The following is a 23958-nucleotide window of genomic DNA, read 5'->3' on the forward strand; positions in this document are numbered from 1 at the left end:
TTCTAATGAAAACAACCCTAACCTACTCACCCTGTCCTTATAGCTAGCACCTTCCATACCAGGCAACATCCTCGTAAACCTTCTCTGCACCCTCTCCAAAGCGTCCACATCCTTTTGGTAATGTGGCGCCCAGAACTGTACACAGTATTCTAAATCCGGCCGAACCAATGTCTTGTACAATTTTAACATGACCTGCCCAGCTCTTATACTCAATACCCCGTCCAATGAAGGTGAGCATACCATATGCCTTCTTGACCACTCTATCCACCTGTGCAGCAACCTTCAGGGTACAATGAACCTGCACTCCCAGATCTCTCTGCCCATCAACTTTTCCCAAGGCTCTTCCATTCATTGTATAATTCACTTTAGAATTAGACTTGCCTAAATACATCACCTCACATTTGTCTGGATTGAACTCCATCTGCCACTTTTCCCCCCAACTCTCCAGTCTATCTATATCCCCCTGTATTCTCTGACAGTCCCTTATGCTTTCTGCTACTCCACCAATCTTTGTGTCATCTGCAAACTTGCTGTTCATACCAACAGTGCCCTCTTCCAGATCATTTATGTATATTACAAACAACAGTGGGCCCCAGCACTGACCCCTGGGGAACACCCACTGGTCACCTTTCTCCATTTCGAGAAACTCCCTTCAACTCCTACTCTCTGTCTCCTGTTGCTCAGCCAGTTCCTTACCCACCCTAGCTAGAACACCCTGCACACCATGTGACTTCACTTTCTCCATTAGTCTACCATGGGGAACCTTATCAAACACCTTACTAAAGCCCATGTATATGACATCGACAGCCCTTCCTTCATCTATCAACTTGTTCACTTTAGATTAGATTAGATTTACAGTGCGGAAACAGGCCCTTCGGCCCAACAAGTCCACACCGACCCGCCGAAGCGAAACCCACCCATACCCCTACATTTACCCCTTACCTAACACTACGGGCAATTTAGCTTGGCCAATTCACCTGACCCGCACATCTTTGGACTGTGGGAGGAAACCGGAGTACCCGGAGGAAACCCACGCTGACACGGGGAGAACGTGCAAACTCCACACAGTCAGTCGCCTGAGGCGGGAATTGAACCCGGGTCTCAGGCGCTGTGAGGCAGCAGTGCTAACCACTGTGCCACCGTGCCGCCCACTTCCTCAAAGAACTCTACTAAGTTGGTAAGGCACAATCTCCCCCGCACAAAACCATGTTGCCTATCACTGATAAGCCCATTCTTTTCCAAATATAAATAGACTTTATCCCTCAGTACCATCTCCAGCAACTTTCCCACCACCGACATCAGGCTCACTGGTCTGTAGTTACCTGGAATATCCCTCCTTCCCTTCTTGTACAGGGGGACAACATGAGCAACCCTCCAGTCCTCCGGCACCTCACCTGTGTTTAAGGATGTCACAAAGATATCTGTCAGGGCCCCAGCTATTTCCTCTCTCGCCTCCCTCAGCAACCTGGGATAGATCCCATCCGGCCCTGGGGATTTGTCCACCTTAATAACCTCTAGCCTACCCAACATATCTTCCCTACTTATGTCAACGTGATCCAGACTAATCAAACTTCTGTCTCTAATCTCAACATTCATCATGTCCCTCTCCTCAGTGAACACTGATGTAAAGTAATCATTCAGAATCTCACCCACTCTCTCAGGTTCGATCCACAGTCTTCCTTCTTTATCCTTTAGTGGGCCAATCCTTTCTCTAGTTACCCACTTGCTGCTTATAGAAGAATTAAAATGCTTTGGGATTCTCCTTAATTCTGCTCACTAAAGCTATCTCATGACCCCTTTCAGCTGCTTGATCCCTTGCTTAAGACTGGTCCTACTCTCCCGATATTCCTCCAGGACCCATTCTGTTCCTAGCTGCCTGGACCTTATGTACGCTTCCCTTTTCCTCTTGGCTAGTTATACAATTTCTCCTGGCATCCACGGTTCACAAATCTTGCCCTTCCTATCCTTTGCCTTCACCGGGACATGCCTATCCTGCACTATCTGTAACCTATCTTTAACCTATCTTTGAAACCCTCCTACATCTCGAATGTCAACTTCCCTTCAAACAGCTGTGTCCAACCCACATTTCCCAGCTCCTGCCTCATTTTGATATAATTGGCCTTGACCCAGTTCCGTACTCTCCCCTCAGGACCACTCTCTTCTTTATCTACGAGTATTCCAAAACTTACAGAATTGTGGTCGCTGTTCCCAAAGAAATCCCCCACCACAACATCTCCCACCCTGTCCTGGCCCATTCCCCAGTACCAGGACCAATATGGCCCCTTCCCTGGTCGGGCTACTGACATACTGCTCTAGAAAACTCTCCTGGATGCTTCTTACAAATTCTACCCCATCCAGACTCTGACGCTAAGAGCATCCCAGTCAATGGGGAAATTAAAGTCTCCCATCACCACTGCCCTATTGCCTCTACACCTTTCCATGATCTGTTTCCTGTTCTTCTCCCTCACCCTCGCTGTTGGGAGGTCTGTAATACAGCCCCAACAATGTAACCGCACCCTTCTTATTTCTCAGCTCCACCCATAATGCCTCACTACCCAAGACCGCCATAGTGTCCTCCTTTAGCACAGCCGTGATATCGTCCCTGACCAGCAATGCGACTCCACCCACCCCCCCCCTTTACTTCCCTCCCTGTCCTGTCTGAAGCATCTCTATCCTGGAACATTTAGTTGCCCATCATCATGCCCTTCCTTCAACCAAGTCTCTGTGATTGCAATAACATTATATTCCCAGGCACTAATCCAAGCCCTAGGCCCATCTGCCTTACCCACTGTACTCCTTGCATTAAAGTAGATGGATTTCACGCCACCAGTTCTTTTGCGTTCACCTTGTTAAAAACAAGGGCTGCAGATGCTGGAAACCAGATTCTCGGCTAGAGTGGTGCTGGAAAAGCACAGCTGATCAGGCAGCATCCGGGGAGCAGGAAAATCGACGTTTCAGGCAAAAGCCCTGATCTGCTGTGTTTTTCCAGCACCACACTAGTCTAGAATTTTGCGTTCACCTGTTCCCTGCCTATTCTTCCCCTTATTAATGCTATCTTCATAATCCTTACAGTCTCCAGTCTCCACCTCGCTACCGACTTGTTTTCCCGTCTGGTTCCCAGCCCCCTGCCACATTAGTTTAAAACCTCCCCAACAGCAGGAGCAAAGGCTCCCCCAAGGACATTGGTTCTGGTCTGGTTCAGGTGTAGACCATCTCGTTTCCTACCTAAATTGTTGGTGTCTATATACACCCAGACAGCTGTCTGTTCACCCAACCCTTTCAGAATGCTCTGCAGCCGATAGGTGACATCCCTGACCCGAGCACCTGGGAGGCAACCTACCATCCGGGAGTCCCGTGTTTGGTCACAGAACCACCTATCTCCTCCCCTCACAATAGAATCCCCTCTGACTGTGGCCCCATGAGTCGTATTCCCGCCCTTCTGAACAGCAGTGCCCGGCACGGTGCCATGATCCTGGCAACTGCTGCCCTCCCCTGGTCAGCCATCTCCACCGACAGTGTCCAAAACGGTATACCTGTTTTGGAGGGAGATGACCACAGGGTACACCTGCACTGCCTTCCTGCTCTTTTTCTGCCTTTTGGTCACCTATTCACTGTCTCCCTCAGCAACTCTAACCTGCGGTGTGACCAGTTCACTAACCGTGCTGTCCACGACCTCCTCAGCATCGTGGATGCTCCACAGTGAGTCCATCCGCAGCTCCAGAACTGTCATGTGGTCAAACAACAGCTGCAACTGGACACACTTCTTACAAGTGTAAGAGTCAGGAACATCAGCCACGTCCCTGAGCAAGAGGGACATGCACGGGTGCAGGCCGGCCCATTGTCTCAGCCTGTTCCTGTCACCAAACTCATCTCCTCAGACCTTGACATCGTCCTATCCCCCCTCGTCCAGGAACTCCCCTGCAACGTTGGAGACACCACCCACACCCTCCGCCTCCTCCAAGACCTTCGTTTCCCGGTCCCCAACACCTCATCTTCACCATGGACATCCCAGTCCCTGGACACATTGACTGGGATGTCCATGTGTCATGACAGGGGTATGACCAGGGCCTCCAAGCCCTCTGTTTCTTCCTCTCCTGACGTCCCCGACAATACCCTTCCACCGACACCCTCATCTGCCTGGCTGAACTGGTCCTCACCCTCAACAACTTCTCCTTCCAATCCTCCCACTTCCTCCCGACCAAGGGGTAGCCTTGGGCCCCAGCTATGCCTGTCTCTTTGTCGGTTACATGGAACAGTCTATCTTCCTGAGTTACACCGGCACCACTCCCCACCTCTTCCTCCGCTACATTGGTGACTGCATTGGTGCCACCTCGTGCTCCCACGAGGAGGTTGAACAGTTTATTCACTTCACCAACACGTTCCACCCTGTCCTTAAGTTCACCTGGACCCATCTCCGACACCTCCCTCCCCTTCCTGGGCCTCGCCATCTCCATCAACACGGACATCTTCTACAAGCCCACAGCTACCTGGACTGCACCTCCCCCCACCCTGCCTCCTGTAAAAACACCCTCCCTTACTCCCAATTCCTCCGCCTCTACCACACCTGCTCCCAGGTGGAGCACTTCCACTCCAGGACATCCCAGATGGCTTCCTATTTCAGGGACCGCAATTTCCCCACCTACGTGATCGACAGTGCCCTCCAGGGCATCTCCTCCACTTCCTGCACCTCTGCCCTCAAACCCAACGCAGCAAGACCGGACCATTCCCCCCCACCGGTCCTTACCTTCCACCCCACCAACCTCCATATACATCACATCATCCTCCGCCATTTCTGCCACCTACAAACGCACCGCACAACCAGAAATATATTTCCCTCCCCACCCTTATCCGTTTTCTGTAGACTGTTCCCTCCGCTACTACCTCATCAAGTCCACCCCCCAACAACCCACCCTCCACTCCTGGAACCTCCCTCACCTCCATCCAAGGCCCCAAAGGAGCCTTCCACATCCATCCGAGTTTTACCTGCATGTCCACACGTCATTTACTGGATCCGTTGCTCCTGATGTGGTCTTCTCTACACAGGGGAGAACGCCAACTTGTGGATCGTTTCAGAGAACATCTCTGGGACACCTGCACCGACCAACCCCACTGCCCTGTGGCTGAAAACTTCAACTCCTCCCTCCCCCACAACTCCATCAAGGACATGCAGGTCCTGGGCCGCCTCCATCACCAAACCTGAACCATCCGACACCTGGAGGAAGAACACCTCAACTTCCACCTTGGAACCCTCCAACCACATGGATCAATGTGGACTTCACCAGTTTCCTCATTTCCCCTCCCTCCATCTCATTCCAGTTCCAACCTTCCAGCCCAGTACTGTCCTCATGACCTATCCCCCATCAATCTTCCTTCCCACCTATCGCTCCACCCTCCTCTCTGACTGATCACCCTTACCCCCAACCTCCATCCACCTATTGTACTCTCTGCCACCTTACCCACCCCCCACCCCCACCCCCAGTCCTACCCCCCCCCCCTCCCATTTATCTCTCAGCCCCCTTGGCCCACGAACCTCATTCCTGATGAAGGGCTTTTGCCCGAAACGTCAATTCTCCTGCTCCTTGAATGCTGCCTGACCTGCTGTGCTTTTCCAGCACCATACTCTCAATACTGATCTCCAGCATCTGCAGTCCTCACTTTCTCCCATTGTTGGTTTATCCCTCTCCTAGAAGTTTCTTGGCTGCGAGGGGAGTGGTATTATTTCTAGTCTCCTAACCCAGAGACCAAGGGAATATTCTTGGTACCCAGGGTTCCACGGCACATCTGGAATTAGCAATCTCCTGAAGACCATGAAACCAGCATCAATGGTCTGGAGATCTAGTTTAGTATATCCTTTAGGGAAGGAAGCTGCTATCCTTAGCTGGGCAGGCCTGTATGTGACTCCAGACCCACTGCAATCTGGCTGGCCCTCTGGGTAATTAGGGATGGGTAATAAATGCTGGCCTGACATTCCTGTGACAGGCTAAGTGGCCTGGAGTTTCTGGTTTAGTCTCGCCTTCCCTTCGAAAATTACAGCTCTACATTCACCACCTTCCATTGGGACGGGATTCCCCTTGATCCCTGTGTCTACTGAAATGTGAGGAGCAGCAGAGTTAGCAGGACTCACTCGTGTTTGCTCTTGTATGGAGTGTCAGTGACGCTGAGTTCCTCACTCATGGCTCACTGTTCTTCTCCAGCTTTTCCAAGCTGCGGTCTGTGTCTCCTGCTGTGAGGAGGAGTGGGAGTCTGTTCTGATGAGGACAGAGAGGGGAGGGCAGTGGGGCAAAGATGGGGAATGGGAGGGGGACGGGGAGGATGGCTGTGGGCAGAAAGCTGTCCAGGCAGGGTTTCAGGACACTGGCTCATCTGGCTCTGCACTGACTGTCCTTCTGTCTTTCCCCCACCCCCACCCCCAACCCTCACCACCTTTGCCCCCTCCTCCCCCTCGCCCCCACCCCCTCTCCCCCAGCTGATCATGTCTGTCTTGGAGAACAGCAGTAAGGAGAGGAACATCACAGAGAACGAGGCCTTTGACTGGGAGAAGGGTGGCACTGATATTTTACTGTCGACTAGCACCCCCACACAGGCCCAGCTCCATACCAAGCAGACAGCTGCCATGTTTGGGTGAGTCCAGGCCATTCCCAGGGTTGGGGAGGGGGAGGGGGTGGGGGTGGGATTGGGAGGGTGTGTGTGCCTCATTTCCCTGGTCTGGGGGAAGGTGAGTGGGTATTAGGGGTGTTGGGGTAAGGTGATTGAGGGATAAAGGGCTCCCTGCAATGCAATAAGAGACCATTTGACCCATGGAGTCTTCATCAATACTCCGACAGCATCCTATCCACCCCCCCTCCCCGTCGCTGTACCCCCCCCCCCATCTCTGTCCGTCCCCCTCCCTAGTCTCTGTTTCTCTCCCTCCCTCAGTCTCTGTCTCCCACCCCTCCCCCCGTCTCTCAGTCTCTGTTTCCCCCCCGTCTCTCAGTCTGTTTCCTCCCCCAGTCACTCAGTCTCTGTCCTCCCCCCCCCGTCACTCAGTCTCTGTTCCCCCCCGTCACACAGTCTCTGTTCCCCCCCGTCACTCAGTCTCTGTCCTCCCCCCCCCCCTCAGTCTCTGTTCTCCCCCCCCGTCTCTCAGTCTCTGTTCTCCCCCCCCGTCTCTCAGTCTCTGTTCCCCCCCCCGTCTCTCAGTCTCTGTTCCCCCCCCGTCTCTCAGTCTCTGTTCCCCCCCCCGTCTCTCAGTCTCTGTTCCCCCCCCGTCTCTCAGTCTCTGTTCCCCCCCCGTCTCTCAGTCTCTGTTCCCCCCCCGTCTCTCAGTCTCTGTTCCCCCCCCGTCTCTCAGTCTCTGTTCCCCCCCGTCTCTCAGTCTCTGTTCCTCCCCGTCTCTCAGTCTCTGTTCCCCCCCGTCTCTCAGTCTCTGTCCTCCCCCCCCCCCCCCCGTCTCTCAGTCTCTGTTCCCCCCGTCTCTCAGTCTCTGTTCCCCCCGTCTCTCAGTCTCTGTTCCCCCCGTCTCTCAGTCTCTGTTCCCCCCGTCTCTCAGTCTCTGTTCCCCCCGTCTCTCAGTCTCTGTTCCCCCCCGTCTCTCAGTCTCTGTTGCCCCCCGTCTCTCAGTCTCTGTCCTCCCCTCCCCGTCTCTCAGTCTCTGTCCTCCCCTCCTCCCCCCCCCGTCACTCAGTCTCTGATCCACCCCGTCACTCAGTCTCTGATCCCCACCCGTCACTCAGTCTCTGTCTCCCCCCCCACCCCAGTCTCTGTCCCCCACCCCTCAGTCTCTGTTTTCCCCCCCCGTCTCTCAGTCTCTGTCCTCCCCTCCCCGTCTCTCAGTCTCTGTCCTCCCCTCCTCCCCCCCCGTCACTCAGTCTCTGTTCCCCCCCGTCACTCAGTCTCTGTCCTCCCCCCCCCCCCCCCGTCTCTCAGTCTCTGTTCCCCCCGTCTCTCAGTCTCTGTTCCCCCCGTCTCTCAGTCTCTGTTCCCCCCGTCTCTCAGTCTCTGTTCCCCCCGTCTCTCAGTCTCTGTTCCCCCCGTCTCTCAGTCTCTGTTCCCCCCGTCTCTCAGTCTCTGTTCCCCCCGTCTCTCAGTCTCTGTTGCCCCCCGTCTCTCAGTCTCTGTCCTCCCCTCCCCGTCTCTCAGTCTCTGTTCCCCCCGTCTCTCAGTCTCTGTTGCCCCCCGTCTCTCAGTCTCTGTCCTCCCCTCCCCGTCTCTCAGTCTCTGTCCTCCCCCGTCACTCAGTCTCTGATCCCCCCCCGTCGCTCAGTCTCTGATCCCCCCCCGTCGCTCAGTCTCTGATCCCCCCCCGTCACTCAGTCTCTGATCCCCCCCCGTCACTCAGTCTCTGATCCCCCCCCGTCACTCAGTCTCTGATCCACCCCTGTCACTCAGTCTCTGTCCCCCCCCACCCCAGTCTCTGTCTCCCCCCGCCCCACCCCAGTCTCTGTCCCCCCCACCCTGCTCCCGTTCCCAGCTCCTCCCCCCGCCCAATTCCCTGCCCCTCCCGGTCCCTGGTCTGCCCCCTGCCCCCACCTCCCCGGTCGCCCACCCCGATCCTGAGCCTGATCCCCTGCCCCACCCACCCCGGTGTGCTGCGGGCAGTGTGGCGCGGTGTCCCAGGCTGAGTCACAGCTGGTAACCTCTCCTGTTGCAGAGTAATTAACGTGACCCCTGTTCCGGGGGACGTGCTCCGGGAGAACACAGATGATGTCCTACAGGATGAGCATCTGAGTGACCAGGAGAATGCTCCCCCAATGTTACCCGGAAAGCCAGCCGACAGCAGTGCAGTCCCCCCCAACCTGGTCTTCGAAACTGAGGGCTGGGATGAGACAGACATTAACAGGAACAAACTGCGAATCAGTATCAGCAAGGTAACAGTGGGGGGGGGGGGCGTGCGAGGGGGGGGGGCCGCGAGGGCGGGGGGGGGCGTGCGAGGGGGTGTGGGGGGCACGGTCAGGGGTAGAGGTGCGGGGGGGCGGAGTGGGGTGTGGGGGTAGCAAGGGGAGGGGAGTGGGGGGCGAAGGTGGAGGGAGTGGAGGAACGGGGGAGAGGGGAGGGGGGAGCAGAGCAATGGGGGAGAGAGGTGGAGGGAGTGGAGGGGTGGGGGTGTGGGGAGCAAGGACTGAGAGAGAGGTGTGGGGGGGTCAGGGGAGTGGAGGACATGGTCAGGGGTGGTAATGGGTGCTTATGTCGGGGGAGGGGTGAGGTAGGTGACCGCCAGGGGACAGACAGGTTTGGGAGGTGGGTGACGTGTCTGTGGGGAAGGGGACATGCTGGGGGTCGGGGTGGGGTGATGGGTGGCATGTCCGTGGGGACGGGGGATGGGTGACGTGTCCATGTGGGCGGGGGAAGGGGACATGCTGGGGGACAGCAGACGGTGAAATGGTGCCCAGTTCTGGCCATCCTGCTGTCAGAAGGATGTTAGTAAATTGGAGGGAAATGGTCCCCAGGCAGACAAGTGGGACTGGTTTCGTTTGGGAACATGGTCCGCATGGACCAGTTGAGGAGAAGACTCTGTAACCACAGAGTCATTCAGAATGAATGCATAACGCTGGGGTTAGTGCAGTCAGGGAGAGGATGGCTGCTGGAGAGATGGGGATGGTATCTGGGGGTGGCTGCTATAGCGGAGAGCAGAGGAGGGGGAGCTGAGAGTCCAAACAAGGATATAAACCAAAAGATAGCAGCAGCAAAAACAGCTGGGGGAATGGGGGGACGTCAGTGAACATGCAAGAGATTCCTGTGAGTGACAGTGTGAGGGAGCTGGATTAACATCAGTAGGGATACAGTCAGTAACACAGGGCCCTGGGAGGGAGAGGGGTTACTGAGTGACAGTGTGAGGGAACTGGATTAACATCAGGAGAGATACAGTCAGTAACACAGGTCGCTGGGAGGGAGAGGGGTCACTGAGGGACAGTGTGAGGGAACTAGATTAACATCAATAGAGATACAGTCAGTAACACAGGGCGCTGGGAGGGAGAGGGGTTACTGAGTGGCAGTGTGGGGGAGCTGGATTAACATCAGTAGGGATACAGTCAGTAACACAGGGCGCTGGTAGGGAGGGGGGAATGGGGTTACTGAGTGGCAGTTGAGGCGCTGGGAACTGTAACACTGAGTGATGTAGGTGCAGTCGGTGTGCCCCAGTGTGAGTTGTTGAATTAACCGTGCCGTGTCTCTGTGTGAGGTGTTGAATTAACCGTGCCGTGTCTCTGTGTGAGTTGTTGAATTAACCGTGCCGTGTCTCTGTGTGAGGTGTTGAATTAACCGTGCCGTGTCTCTGTGTGAGGTGTTGAATTGACCGTGCCATGTCTCTGTGTGAGGTGTTGAATTGACCGTGCTGTGTCTCTGTGTGAGGTGTTGAATTGACCGTGCTGTGTCTCTGTGTGAGGTGTTGAATTAACCGTGCCGTGTCTCTGTGTGAGGTGTTGAATTAACCGTGCCGTGCCTCTGTGTGAGGTGTTGAATTAACCGTGCCGTGTCTCTGTGTGAGGTGTTGAATTAACCGTGCTGTGTCTCTGTGTGAGGTGTTGAATTAACCGTGCCGTGTCTCTGTGTGAGGTGTTGAATTAACCGTGCCGTGTCTCTGTGTGAGGTGTTGAATTAACCGTGCCGTGTCTCTGTGTGAGGTGTTGAATTAACCGTGCCGTGTCTCTGTGTGAGGTGTTGAATTAACCGTGCCGTGTCTCTGTGTGAGGTGTTGAATTGACCGTGCCGTGTCTCTGTGTGAGGTGTTGAATTGACCGTGCCGTGTCTCTGTGTGAGGTGTTGAATTAACCGTGCCGTGTCTCTGTGTGAGGTGTTGAATTGACCGTGCCGTGTCTCTGTGTGAGGTGTTGAATTAACCGTGCCGTGTCTCTGTGGGTGCAGACGCAGTGTGTGTTGGATGAAGAGCTGAGCAGAGGGCCGTGTCCTAGCTCCCCAGGCCCTGAGCGGCAGCCATCACTGAGGTATCGGCGGGTCAACAGTCCGGAGTCAGACAGGCTTTCCATGGCAGACGCTCGCGGAGACGGCCTGGAGAAACGGTGAGCAGGTGTTAAGAGTTTTCAGCGAGTGTGCAGCTTGGAGCTGTTTGTGGCCCCACTCAGGGAAGTGTAGACAGAGAGCTGAGTGCTCACGTTTCAGGAGGTGTGTGTGTATGTGTGGGTCTGGCTATGGGAGCTGGGCAAGAGGGTTTGGAGGTCATGTGTGTGAAATGTCCTCTTGGTTAAAAGGTGAAATTAGTGGGTAGTCTGTGTATCCAACGCCACCGAGCTATCGTTGATTGTTGGAGAAGTATTTTTGCTCCAGTATTGTCCTTTGGGGAATGAAATCTGCCTTTTGTCTGTAGTCTAGCCTCCTTGTGACAAGCTCACAGCAATGTGGGTAACTCCTAACTGCCCTCCGAAATGCCCCCAGTCAGCCCTCAGTTCAAGGACAGTTCTGGAGTTGTTGGTCAAACATACATCCCAGATTAAACAGAGAGCACCTGGGAGGGTGGACAACGATGTGGCAAATGGAGCCCTTCATGGGAAAATGGGCAATTATCTAGTTTGGCAAGAAGAACAACCACGAAGGGTCAGCTTTCAGAGGGATGGAGATGCAGAGGATCATGCCCAAGTCCCGGAAGGTCAGGCTGCATGGCCAACACATCCTGAGGGAAAACTCCTCATCAGCTACTTTCTCACAATGGGCAACGACACACACAAGTACCGAGATTATACTTGGAGAAAGTGAGGAGGGCAGATGCTGCAGATTACACTCGAGTGTGTGACGCTGGAACAGCACAGCAGGACAGGCAGGAGGGACAGGAGAGCAGCTCTTCATCAGGAATGAGGCACATTCAGCCCATTACATCAGTGCCTGTCACCAGCAGCCAGCTAACTGCTCGAATCCTGTCTCCAAGCACAGGACCTGTACCCTTGTCTGCCTATGGTATCACAAGTGTACATCGAAATACTGCTCTGTTGTGATACTGTTCTGTCTGTCCCATCTGACAGGCAGTGAATTTCAGATTTCCAACACCCTCTGGGTGAAATGATTCTCCTCACTGGCTCAGTGGTTAGCACTGCTGCCTCACAGCACCAGGGACCTGGGTTCGATTCCAGCCTCGGGTGACTCTCTGTGTGGAGTTTACACATTCTCCCCGTGTCTGCGTGGGTTTCTTCCGGGTGCTCCGGTTTCCTCCCATAATCTAAAGACGTGCAGGTCAGGTGAATTGGCCATGAGAAATTACCTGTAATGCCCAGAGATGTGCAGGTTAGGTTAGTTAGCCATAGGAAATGCAGGGTTACAAGGATACAGTCAGGGAATGGGTCTGGGTGTAAATCTCTTCAGAGGTCAGTGTGGACTCGACGGGCCGAATGGCCTGCTTCTACACTGTAGGGATTGGATGATTCTATCACTTTTAACCCCCCTGAACCTTATGTTAAATCTGTGCCTATTGATCATTAGTCTAATTCTTTCCATCTTCCCCCCCCCCCCCCCCTGCTGTCCTTCAGAGTTTTACACATCTCTATCCTGTTCCTCTCTCAGACCCCTCCACCCTCAGGAAAACACACTCAGTCTGTCCAATCTCTCTCCATCACTGAAACTCTCCAGCCCAGGCACCATCCTGGGAAATCTCCCTCTGCCCCCTCTCCAGTGTGATCCCATCCCTCCCAGAATGTGGATTCCAGAACTGCACACATTCCTCTCCCTGTGGCCTAACCGACACTTCCTTCAGATCCAGCATCACCTCCCTGCTCTTGAGCTCAGAAAGACAAGTGACCACTGTATGCACTGTCCTAAAACCCTGAGGAACCAGTGTCCATCCACAGTCAGGCCCCTCTGGTCCCCAGTACTTCCCAGGGTCCTGCTGCCTGCCGTGTATTCCCCTGCCTTGTTTGTCCTGATCAAGTGCATCACCTCTAGTTTATCCAGATGGGTTTCTATTTGCCACTGACCAGTCCATCTCAGCGGCCTGTTGCAATCCCCCTGTCATCCTCAATATTTACCACACTGCTAATTTTTGTATCCCCACTCTCCTTCCCCCTCCCCACTCTCCTTCCCCCTCCCCACTCTCCTTCCCCCTCCCCACTCTCCTTCCCCCTCCCCACTCTCCTTCCCCCTCTCATCTCTCCTCCCCCACTCCCACCTCTCCTCCTCCCTCCTCCACACCCCCTCTCTCCTCCTCCCCCCTTCCCTCTCTCCTCCTCCTCCTCCCCCTCTTCCTCCCCCCCTCTCCTCCTCCTCTCCCCCTCCCCTCTCTCCTCTCCTCCTCCTCCTCTGCTCCCCCTCGCTCTCTCCTCTGCTCCCCCTCGCTCTCTCCTCTGCTCCCCCTCGCTCTCTCCTCTGCTCCCCCTCGCTCGCTCTCTCCTCTGCTCCCCCTCGCTCGCTCTCTCCTCTGCTCCCCCTCACTCGCTCTCTCCTCTGCTCCCCCTCGCTCTCTCTCCTCTGCTCCCCCTCGCTCTCTCTCTCTTTCTCATCTGTGTCAGTTTTGTTTTGGTGTTGTGTGATTAGTTTGTCTGTGATGTGTTCTGTTGCTGTGTTCCAGGTCACGGATGGATTTTATGGGTTCTCCATCTCGGCACGTGTACTCTTCCCAGCAGGCTCAGCTGCTGTCAGTGAACATGGGCCAGCTCCCAGCTGAGAGACCATGCAGTGGCAAGATGGAGGCTTCAGCGTCAGTGGAACATGAGGCACTGAGCACAGCTTTCCGTTCCGTGCCGCTGGCTGAGGAAGAGGACTTTGACAGTAAAGACTGGGTCATCATTGATAGGACAGAACTGAAAGACTTCCAGCCCGGTGTGGAGGCCAGCTCATCAGGAACAACAGATGAGGAGCCGGAGGAACTGCGACCCTTGGAGCGAGCTGAGGGAGTAGCTGTTCGCCCAAAGAGCCACGAAGTGAGGGCCAGGCCTGAGCAGGACAGTGTGAGGGAAACCCTGCTGCTGAGTCCTGGCCGCTCACCGCTACACCATTCCCAGCCGGCAGCTCCCTGCACCAGGAGAGAATCCGACCCATCAGCCTCTGAGCCACAGGTGAGTTCTCACAACACACTGTACAGGGCCCTGCCCACTCTCTCTCACACTCGTTCTCACACTCTCGCGCTCTCATACGCGCTCTCACACTCGCTCGCACTCTCTCACGCGCGCTCTCATGCTCTCTCTCACAATCTCTCTATCTCTTACGCTCACACACACCTCACTCTCACGTGCGCTCGCGCTCTCTCGCTCTCTCTCTCTCTCTCTCTCTCTCGCTCTCTCTCACACTCTCTCTCTCTCTCTCTCTCTCACACACACTGTGTATCTCAGTGATCAGCATTTCTGGTCTCGTTGTGGTGATGTTTGTTCGAATGGCCTGTCCGTGGTGTGGTTTATATCCTGCACTGACTGCACAGTGGGCTTGTCATTGTTCGGTAGTTTAACCTGAGTGCAGTGTGGGTGAGATTGAGCTGTGAGCTCCCCGAGTACAGGATTGTAGCCTCCGTGTGTGTGACCAGGCTCTGCCCTGCCTTTCTCTTTCAGTTTGTGGAGGAGGAGGGGGCGGACGCTCTGCCTCAGCACTCTGTGCCACCGCGGTATAGCCCTCTGAGGAGACTTGCCTCCTCGGTGTTCTCCTCTTCCTCCCTCGAGACTGAACACTACCCACACCCCAGCAACAGCTTCCTGCAGAGGAGCCGCTCAGCGGAGAGCAGCCCAGCCCGGCTACCATCGTCATCGTCACGGAGACACATGCCCCTCATCGCTGGCACTCACCGACTGATGCCGTCTGTCCTCCGTATCTCACGGACACAGCTTCAGCAAGTGTGGGCTCGCTTTGTGTCCAAGAGCTGACCCCAGGGTGGGGCTGGGGGCTGGGGGGGCGCTAGCTGAATCCCCCTGGGGGCTGGGGTCGGGGTCTGGGGACTGTCCCTGTCCCTGTCCCTGTCCCTGGGGCTCTACTAGCAGTCAGGAACAGCAACACTCTGAAACTTACAGGCCCTGGCTCCCATTCAGCAGCAGCAGGGCCAGGGACAGTATCTGTGTGCTTCAGAGACCAAGGAAACTGTAAGCCCTTATGCAATGTATAGATTTCAAATCGTATATGTACAGTCATTTAACCCAGTTAGCAAAGGTAAGCACACAGTCCTATCAGCACTTAGCACAGCACTACGAATGATCCATCATCTCTTTCCAAGTGATCTCTCCATACCTGATCAATGATCCACGTTCTCCGAATGTTCCCTCTACACCTGATCCGCAATCCCATTCCAAGCCTTTTGTTATCCCAGAGGGAGCTGGGTGGGTCACCTTGGCAGAGGGAGCTAGGCTGGGTCACCCTGGGGGGAGAGGGAGCTGGGCTGGGTCACCCTGGCAGAGGGAGCTGGGCTGGGCCGGGCCGCCCCGGCTGTCCCTGGCCCTTCTGAGTTGATGTACCCTGGGTCAGGGTCAGAGCTGGCTGTGTGTGGACAAACACACAGCCTCAGCTGCCATGGCCGTCACTCTCAGCAGTGGGCCCGGTAATATGCCGAACAGGAACGCTTCCACACAGCTATCTGATTACACTGAAACCCACTCCCCCCAACCCCCTCCCCCCGCCCCATTCAGTCCCAGCCCCCTGAACAAACACTGGCCCCTGAACAAACCCCAGCCCTCTGTTCCACATCCAGCCTCTCACTGTGCTCAGCTTCAATGCCAAAATCTACAACCTCCTAAAGCTGGCCATTCCCGGACCGTGCAGGAGTTTGCTGCAGCTTTGATGTAACAATTACTCAGTGCTGGGCAGGGGGTTCCCAACACTGGAGATGTTAGATATGGGACGTCCCAGTGATATCAGGGGGAGGGAGGGAGGGGGTTCCAGTCTGGGACATCCCAGTGATATCAGGGTGAGGGAGGGAGGGAGGGAATTCCTGTCTGGGACGTCCCAGTGATATCAGGGGAGGGAGGGAGGGAGTTCCTGTCTGGGACATCCCAGTGATATCAGGGTGAGGGAGGGAGGGAGGGAGTTCCTGTCTGGGACATCCCAGTGATATCAGGGTGAGGGAGGGAGAGAGTTCCTGTCTGGGACATCCCAGTGATATCAGGGTGAGGGAGGGAGGGAGGGAGTTCCTGTCTGGGACATCCCAGTGATATCAGGGTGAGGGAGGGAGAGAGTTCCTGTCTGGGACATCCCAGTGATATCAGGGTGAGGGAGGGAGGGAATTCCTGTCTGGGACGTCCCAGTGATATCAGGGTGAGGGAGGGAGGGAGGGAGTTCCTGTCTGGGACATCCCAGTGATATCAGGGTGAGGGAGGGAGAGAGTTCCTGTCTGGGACATCCCAGTGATATCAGGGTGAGGGAGGGAGGGAATTCCTGTCTGGGACGTCCCAGTGATATCAGGGTGAGGGAGGGAGAGAGTTCCTGTCTGGGACATCCCAGTGATATCAGGGTGAGGGAGGGAGGGAATTCCTGTCTGGGACATCCCAGTGATATCAGGGTGAGGGAGGGAGGGAGGGAATTCCTGTCTGGGACGTCCCAGTGATATCAGGGTGTGTGAGTGTAGCTGTTTGTGATATTTGAGTATGGAATGAGGGAGGTTGTAAGCGAGGAATGTGGATTTGGTTTGGGTGTAAAACGAACTGGATTCGTTCTCCTTGATGTTGTTAGATGTTGACTGGCTGCTGTGTTCTCGAGGAGACGGGAAGGACTGCAGGTGCTGGAGATCAGAGTCGAGAGAGTGGCACTGGGAAAGCACAGCATCTGAGGAGCAGGAGAATCAATGTTTTGGGCATAGTTCCTGATGAAGGGCTTCTGCCCAAAACGTCGATTCTCCTGCTCCTCCGATGCTCCCTGACCTACTGTGCTTTTCCAGCCCCACACTCCCCACTGCTGTGTAATATAGTCAAAGCAATCTGTATCTGAAGCTTAACTCAGTAATGCCCATTCATCCGGGCCATGGAGAGCCAGGGAGTTGGTAATTTCAGTCCAGCATTTATTACCCTGTCCCTAGTTGCCCCCTTTGAGAGTCGGGGTGAGCTGCCTTCCTGACCCACTGCAGTCCGTGTGCTGGGGGTAGACCCACACTGCCCTGAGGGAGGGAATTCCAGGATTCGGACCCAGTGACACTGAAGGAACAGGGAGATATTTCCCAGTCAGGAATGGGGAGGGGTTTGGGGGGGAACGTGCAGGGGGTGGGGTTCCCGTGTGTCTGCTGCCCCTTGTCCTTCCAGATGGAAGGGGCTGTGGGTTTGGAAGGTGCTGCCTGAGGATCTTTGGTGAGTTCCTGCAGTGTATCTTGTAGATGGTACACACTGCTGTTACTGAGGGGGGGTGGGGGGGGAGGGGGGGGTGGGGGGGGAGGGAGGGGACAGTACACACTGCTGTTACTGAGGGGGGGTGGGGGGAGGGAGGGGACAGTACACACTGCTGTTACTGAGGGGGGGTGAGGGGGAGGGAGGGGACGGTACACACTGCTGTTACTGAGGGGAGTTGGAGGGAGGGAGGGGACGGTACACACTGCTGTTACTGAGGGGGGGGGCGGGGGGAAGGAGGGGACGGTACACACTGCTGTTACTGAGTGTCGGTGGGGGGAGGGAGGGGACGGTACACACTGCTGTTACTGGGGGGGGGGGGCGGGGGGGAGGGAGGGGACGGTACACACTGCTGTTACTGAGTGTCGGTGGGGGGGTGGTGAGGGGGTGGTTGTGGATGTGGTGCCAATCAAGCGGCTGCTTTCTTCTGGATGGTGTTGAGCTTCTTGAGTGTTGTTGGAGCTGCCCCCATCCAGGGGCAAGTGGGGAGTATTCCCTCCCAGTCCTGACCTGTGCCTTGTAGATGGTGGGACAGGCTTTGGGGAGACAGGAGGGGAGTTACTCCCTGCAGGATTCCCAGCCTCTGACCTGCTCCTGTAGCTGCTGTGTTTATGGGGTGAGGCCAGTTCAGTTTCTGGTCAGTGGTAACCCCAGGATGTTGCTGGGAACACCATGGAATGGATTTTGTTATTTACTTTCATGTCATTGCACAATGCAAAACTAATTTTGTCATTGCCAAGTTGACATGTGGGCTTTACTTGTTGGGACCCCCTACCTCTGAGGGCAGTCTGTGGTCTACCATTCTGTACGTATAAAGCTGGGTCAATCCCAGTGATAATGTCTCAGGGAATCGGGGGAATTTGGGCAGTGGTTGAGCTACTGGAGGTGAAGCTCCAGTATCAGCCAGGATTGATGTTGAACAGCAGAGTGGTCTCAATAGGATGAAAGATCCCATCTTCCTCCAGTTTCGTATGATCTTCTGTAAAGAACAGATCTCCACCTGAGTGTGCAGTGATGGAGAGATGAGCTGTGGCAATTCTCTGAGCATGCACAGAGGCTAGATCCCCCGCTGAAGGGACATGCCCCATGGACAGTCACTGGTGAACTCTCAGTCATCCTGCTGGCTGTCACTGGGTTTAGAGCCATAGGAATGATGCAGCATTCAGCCCATCTGGTCCATGCTAACCCAAAGACACCCAGATGCCCTTTCTAATCCCATCTTCCTGCTATCAGCCCATAACACTGCAGCTAACAGCACTTTGGGTGCAGATCCAGGGACATTTTTCAAAGAGTTTAGAGTTCCTGCCTCCCCCACCACCTCGAGCAGTGAGTTACAGACACTCACCCTCCACCCCAGATGTAAAACTTGCCCATTCTAATCCGACTGCCACTTTGCCTGAATTGATGAGCTGTCTGCCAAGCGAGCCAGGTTCCTCCTGTCGAGCCTATCACTCCCCTTCATCCTGTCGTGTCCTTCAATCGTGTAACCCTTCATCCTTCTCAGATCCGAGGGAAACCTCTCCAGTCTCAGATCATCACCGTATCCACCAGCCTCGCCCTCACTCATTCCCACCCATTTGCTTTCAGGTTGGTTGGGGATAAGAGTTCCCAGCCTGGACAGGCACGGCCCAGCCTGGACGGGCTCGGCCCAGCCTGGACGGGCTCGGCCCAGCCTGGACGGGCTCGGCCCAGCCGGGACGGGCACGGCCCAGCCGGGACGGGCTCGGCCCAGCCGGGACGGGCTCGGCCCAGCCGGGACGGGCTCGGCCCAGCCGGGACGGGCTCGGCCCAGCCGGGACGGGCTCGGCCCAGCCGGGACGGGATCGGCCCAGCCTGGACGGGATCAGCCCAGCCTGCTGCTAACTTCCTGCCTCGAATCTCCATTCTCTCATTTCTTTCACGATCCTTTTCTTCAAAGGTTCCTCCCCTCCCTGTTATTTAAAGGCTATTGCTATTGATCATAGCGGCCCATTGCCCCACACCCCAGCCCCGGCCCATTGCCTCCCCTCACCCACACACCCCCCCCCCCCCACAGACACACCCCCCCACAGACACACCCCCCCACAGACACACCCCCCCACAGACACACCCCCCCACAGACACACCCCCCCACAGACACACCCCCCCACAGACACACCCCCCCACAGACACACCCCCCCACAGACACACCCCCCCACAGACACACCCCCACACAGACACACCCCCCCACAGACACACCCCCCCACAGACACCCCCCCCACACACACACCCCCCCCCACAGACACCCCCCCCCACAGACACCCCCCCCCCACAGACACCCCCCCACAGACACCCCCCCCACCACAGACACCCCCCCCCCCACAGACACCCCCCCCCCCACAGACACCCCCCCCCACAGACACCCCCCCCCCCACAGACACCCCCCCCCCACAGACACACCCCCCCCACAGACACCCCCCCCCCACAGACACCCCCCCCCCCCACAGACACAGACACACACACACACACACACACACACACACACACACACACACTCGGCCTACCTCCCGAAAGACCCCTCCTGCCGAGTTCCAAGATCTGTCCAGACCCTGAACACTGGTTTGAATGGGAACAGCAGAATGACATTCTGACCTGTTGAGGGTAGACTGTCCCAGGAGACTGTGTAGAGTGGGGGTAGACTGTCCCAGGAGACTGTAGACCGTGCAGAGTGGGGGTAGACTGTCCCGTGACACTGGAGACGGTGTAGAGTGGGGGTAGCCTGTCCCGGGAGACTGGAGACTCTGTAGAGTGGGTGTAGACTGTCCCGGGAGACGGTGTAGAGTGGGGGTAGACTGTCCCGGGAGACGGTGTAGAGTGGGGGTAGACTGTCCCGGGAGACAGGAGACGGTGTACAGTAGGGGTAGACTGTCCCGGGAGACGGTGTAGAGTGGGGGTAGACTGTCCCGGGAGACGGTGTAGAGTGGGTGTAGACTGTCCCGGGAGACGGTGTAGAGTGGGGGTAGACTGTCCCGGGAGACGGTGTAGAGTGGGGGTAGACTGTCCCGGGAGACAGGAGACGGTGTACAGTAGGGGTAGACTGTCCCGGGAGACGGTGTAGAGTGGGGGTAGACTGTCCCGGGAGACTGTGTAGAGTGGGGGTAGCCTGTCCCGGGAGACGGTGTAGAGTGAGGGTAGACTGTCCCGGGAGACTGGAGACTCTGTAGAGTGGGGATAGACTGTCCCGGGAGACGGTGTAGAGTGAGGGTAGACTGTCCCGGGAGACTGGAGACTCTGTAGAGTGAGGGTAGACTGTCCCAGGAGACGGTGTAGAGTGAGGGTAGACTGTCCCGGGAGACGGTGTAGAGTGAGGGTAGACTGTCCCGGGAGACGGTGTAGAGTGAGGGTAGACTGTCCCGGGAGACGGTGTAGAGTGGGGGTAGACTGTCCCGGGAGACGGTGTAGAGTGAGGGTAGACTGTCCCGGGAGACGGTGTAGAGTGAGGGTAGACTGTCCCGGGAGACGGTGTAGAGTGAGGGTAGACTGTCCCGGGAGACGGTGTAGAGTGGGGGTAGACTGTCCCGGGAGACAGGAGACTGTGTAGAGTGGGGGTAGACTGTCCTGTGACACTGGAGAGGGTGTAGAGTGGGGGTAGACTGTCCCGGGAGACGGTGTAGAGTGAGGGTAGACTGTCCCGGGAGACGGTGTAGAGTGAGGGTAGACTGTCCCGGGAGACGGTGTAGAGTGAGGGTAGACTGTCCCGGGAGACGGTGTAGAGTGGGGGTAGACTGTCCCGGGAGACAGGAGACTGTGTAGAGTGGGGGTAGACTGTCCCGTGACACTGGAGAGGGTGTAGAGTGGGGGTAGACTGTCCCGGGAGACGGTGTAGAGTGAGGGTAGACTGTCCCGGGAGACGGTGTAGAGTGAGGGTAGACTGTCCCGGGAGACGGTGTAGAGTGAGGGTAGACTGTCCCGGGAGACGGTGTAGAGTGAGGGTAGACTGTCCCGGGAGACGGTGTAGAGTGAGGGTAGACTGTCCCGGGAGACGGTGTAGAGTGAGGGTAGACTGTCCCGGGAGACGGTGTAGAGTGAGGGTAGACTGTCCCGGGAGACGGTGTAGAGTGAGGGTAGACTGTCCCGGGAGACGGTGTAGAGTGAGGGTAGACTGTCCCGGGAGACGGTGTAGAGTGAGGGTAGACTGTCCCGGGAGACGGTGTAGAGTGAGGGTAGACTGTCCCGGGAGACGGTGTAGAGTGGGGGTAGATTGTCCCGGGAGACGGTGTAGAGTGGGGTAGACTGACCCAGGAGACGGTGTAGAGTGAGGGTAGACTGTCCCGGGAGACGGTGTAGAGTGGGGGTAGACTGTCCCGGGAGACTGGAGACGGTGTAGAGTGAGGGTAGACTGTCCCGGGAGACTGTGTAGAGTGGGGGTAGACTGTCCCGGGAGACGGTGTAGAGTGGGGGTAGTCTGACCTGGGAGACTGGAGACAGTGTAGAGTGGGGGTAGACTGTCCCAGGAGACTGGAGACGGTGTAGAGTGGGGTTAGACTGTCCTGGGAGACCATGTAGAGTGGGGGTAGATTGTCCCGGGAGACGGTATAGAGTGGGGGTGGACTGTCTCAGGAGACTGGAGTCAGAGATGTACAGCACGAAAACAGACCCTTCGGTCCAACCTGTCCATGCCGACCAGATATCCCAACCCAATCTAGTCCCATCTGCCAGCACCCGGCCCATATCCCTCCAAACCCTTCCTATTCATATACCCATCCAAATGCCTCTTAAATGTTGCAATTGTACCAGCCTCCACCACTTCCTCTGGCAGCTCATTCCATATACGTACCACCCTCTGGGTGAAAAAGTTGCCTCTCAGGTGCCTTTTAAATCTCCTCTTCCCCCCCCCCCCCCACCCCACCCCACCTCCCCCCGCCCCGCGCCCGCCCCACCCCACCCAACCCCACCCCCTCCACCCCACCCCACCACCTTCAACCTATGCCCTTCTAGTTCTGGATTCTTTACACTGGGGAAAATACAACAGCTAATCATTATATCTGTGCTCCTCTGGAGTTTATAAATGTTTTCTTTAATGCACTCACTAGCTGAGGGTGTCAATGGCATTTATTGTCAATCCCGAATTGCCCAAGGACAGTTCAGAGACCATCACATTGCCGTGTGTGGGGAGTCACATCTAGGCCAGACAAGGTCAGGATTGCTATTTCCTCCCTTAAAGGACACTAGTGAACCCTCCGACGCTCCAGGGAAAACAGCCCCAGCTCAAACCCTCCAACCCTGGCAACATCCTTGTACATCTTTTCTGAACCATTACAAATTTCACAATATCCTTCCTGTAGCAGGGTAAAGCTAGAATTGCACACTACATTCCATCGGTGGCCTAACCAATGACCTGTACAGCCGTAACATGACCTCCCGACTCCTGTACTCAATACTGTGACCAATAAAGGAAATCATACCAAACGGCTTCCTCACTGTCCTCATGCTCCGTGATGGCGGGACGAGGGGTGGGGGGACGGCATGCTGAGAATGGGAATATCGATAATAAGAGCAGTGTTTGACCATTCAGGTTCAAGCCTGCTCCACCACTCCATATAGGTCTATGCCCCCTCTCTCTGGGTGAAGATATTTTCCCATATTTCCTTCCTAAATAGCCTACCCCGGAGTATTCAGACTGGAACCTCTGATTCTGAGCTCCTTGGGCATTGGGAACACCCTTCCTGTGTTTACTCTGCCGAGTCCTGTCAAATTTGTAGGTTTGTGTGAGATCACCCCCTTAATCTCCTGCATGTCTGTGAATATAATCCTCGTGCTCCTTTCCCTGTCGTTACTCTGTGCTGAATCTGTCCGCTCCTACCAGCCATTTTCCAAATGTTCTGCTTTTAGATCTTTTATAATCATTATCCCCCCCTGCTGCCATCACCACGACTGGTCTGTCATTCCCAGTTTTTTCTCTCCCAACTTTTTGAAATAGTGGGGTTACATTAGCTACATCCAATCTGCAGGAACTTCCCCTGAAAGATGCCCACATTAGGGGAGGGGGTTAGAGTGACCTGGACCCTGAGCTTCAGCAGGCAGTTACACCCCTTAAACTGACCACCTTGAATTCAGTCAGTGGTCAGAGACAGGAGGGTGTGACCATGTGAGAGGCAGGAAGAGGGAACCAGAGGGTCATGTCAAAGGACTCTCAGTCCGTTCAGCTTGTATTTACAGGTCAGAGATTCCTGCTCCCCAGGTGAGATTCCTGCTCCCCATGTGAATGTAAGTGAGCAAACTGACCATAACAACATGTTACAGGTTGAGGGGAAGTGACATGTAACTGTAATTGGGGACCGTACAGTCAGGGACTAGACACTGTCCTCTGTTTGGGATTTTTGAGAAGATTTGTAGCTCAGGTTGATGGTAGGTATGGAAGGTAGCTCACTGAGTTGGAAGGCTTGTTTGCAGGTGTTTGGTCACCATGCTAGGTAATGCCATCAGTGAGAGTCTCTCGGAAAGCACGGTCCTCTGTGACCATGACAGAGTCCTGAAGGGCGTGTTGCCTGCCTGGTGCACAGGTTCAGGATCTCTCATCTGGGCTGCAGAGGAACCCGGGAGTGGGAGGGGAAACAGTCGAGAGTGTGGTGCTGGAAAAGCACAGCAGGTCAGGCAGCGTCCGAGGAGCAGGAGAATCGATGTTTCGGGCAAAAGCCCTTCATCAGGAATGAGGGGAAAGATCCAGTTGTCATGGTCTATGATACAGGTAGGAAGAGGAAACCGGTTCTATTGAGGGAGTATGAGCAGCTCGGGACGA

The 23958-nt window shown here is 55.8% G+C and overlaps 1 protein-coding gene across 1 annotated transcript in view; it reads left to right on the forward strand.

Annotated features, from left to right (window-relative positions):
* Nucleotides 1-23958, forward strand: part of LOC132832073 (tau-tubulin kinase 1-like) — an 85519-nt gene that overhangs the window by 16626 nt on the left and 44935 nt on the right. The window contains exons 6-9 of the mRNA XM_060849789.1: nucleotides 6467-6621; nucleotides 8630-8846; nucleotides 10840-10994; nucleotides 13484-13970. Coding sequence (XP_060705772.1) covers nucleotides 6467-6621; nucleotides 8630-8846; nucleotides 10840-10994; nucleotides 13484-13970 — 1014 coding nt within the window. The remainder of the gene's footprint in view (nucleotides 1-6466; nucleotides 6622-8629; nucleotides 8847-10839; nucleotides 10995-13483; nucleotides 13971-23958) is intronic.

The sequence above is a fragment of the Hemiscyllium ocellatum genome, chromosome 3, assembly GCF_020745735.1.
Source record: "Hemiscyllium ocellatum isolate sHemOce1 chromosome 3, sHemOce1.pat.X.cur, whole genome shotgun sequence".
Classification (NCBI taxonomy): domain Eukaryota; kingdom Metazoa; phylum Chordata; class Chondrichthyes; order Orectolobiformes; family Hemiscylliidae; genus Hemiscyllium; species Hemiscyllium ocellatum.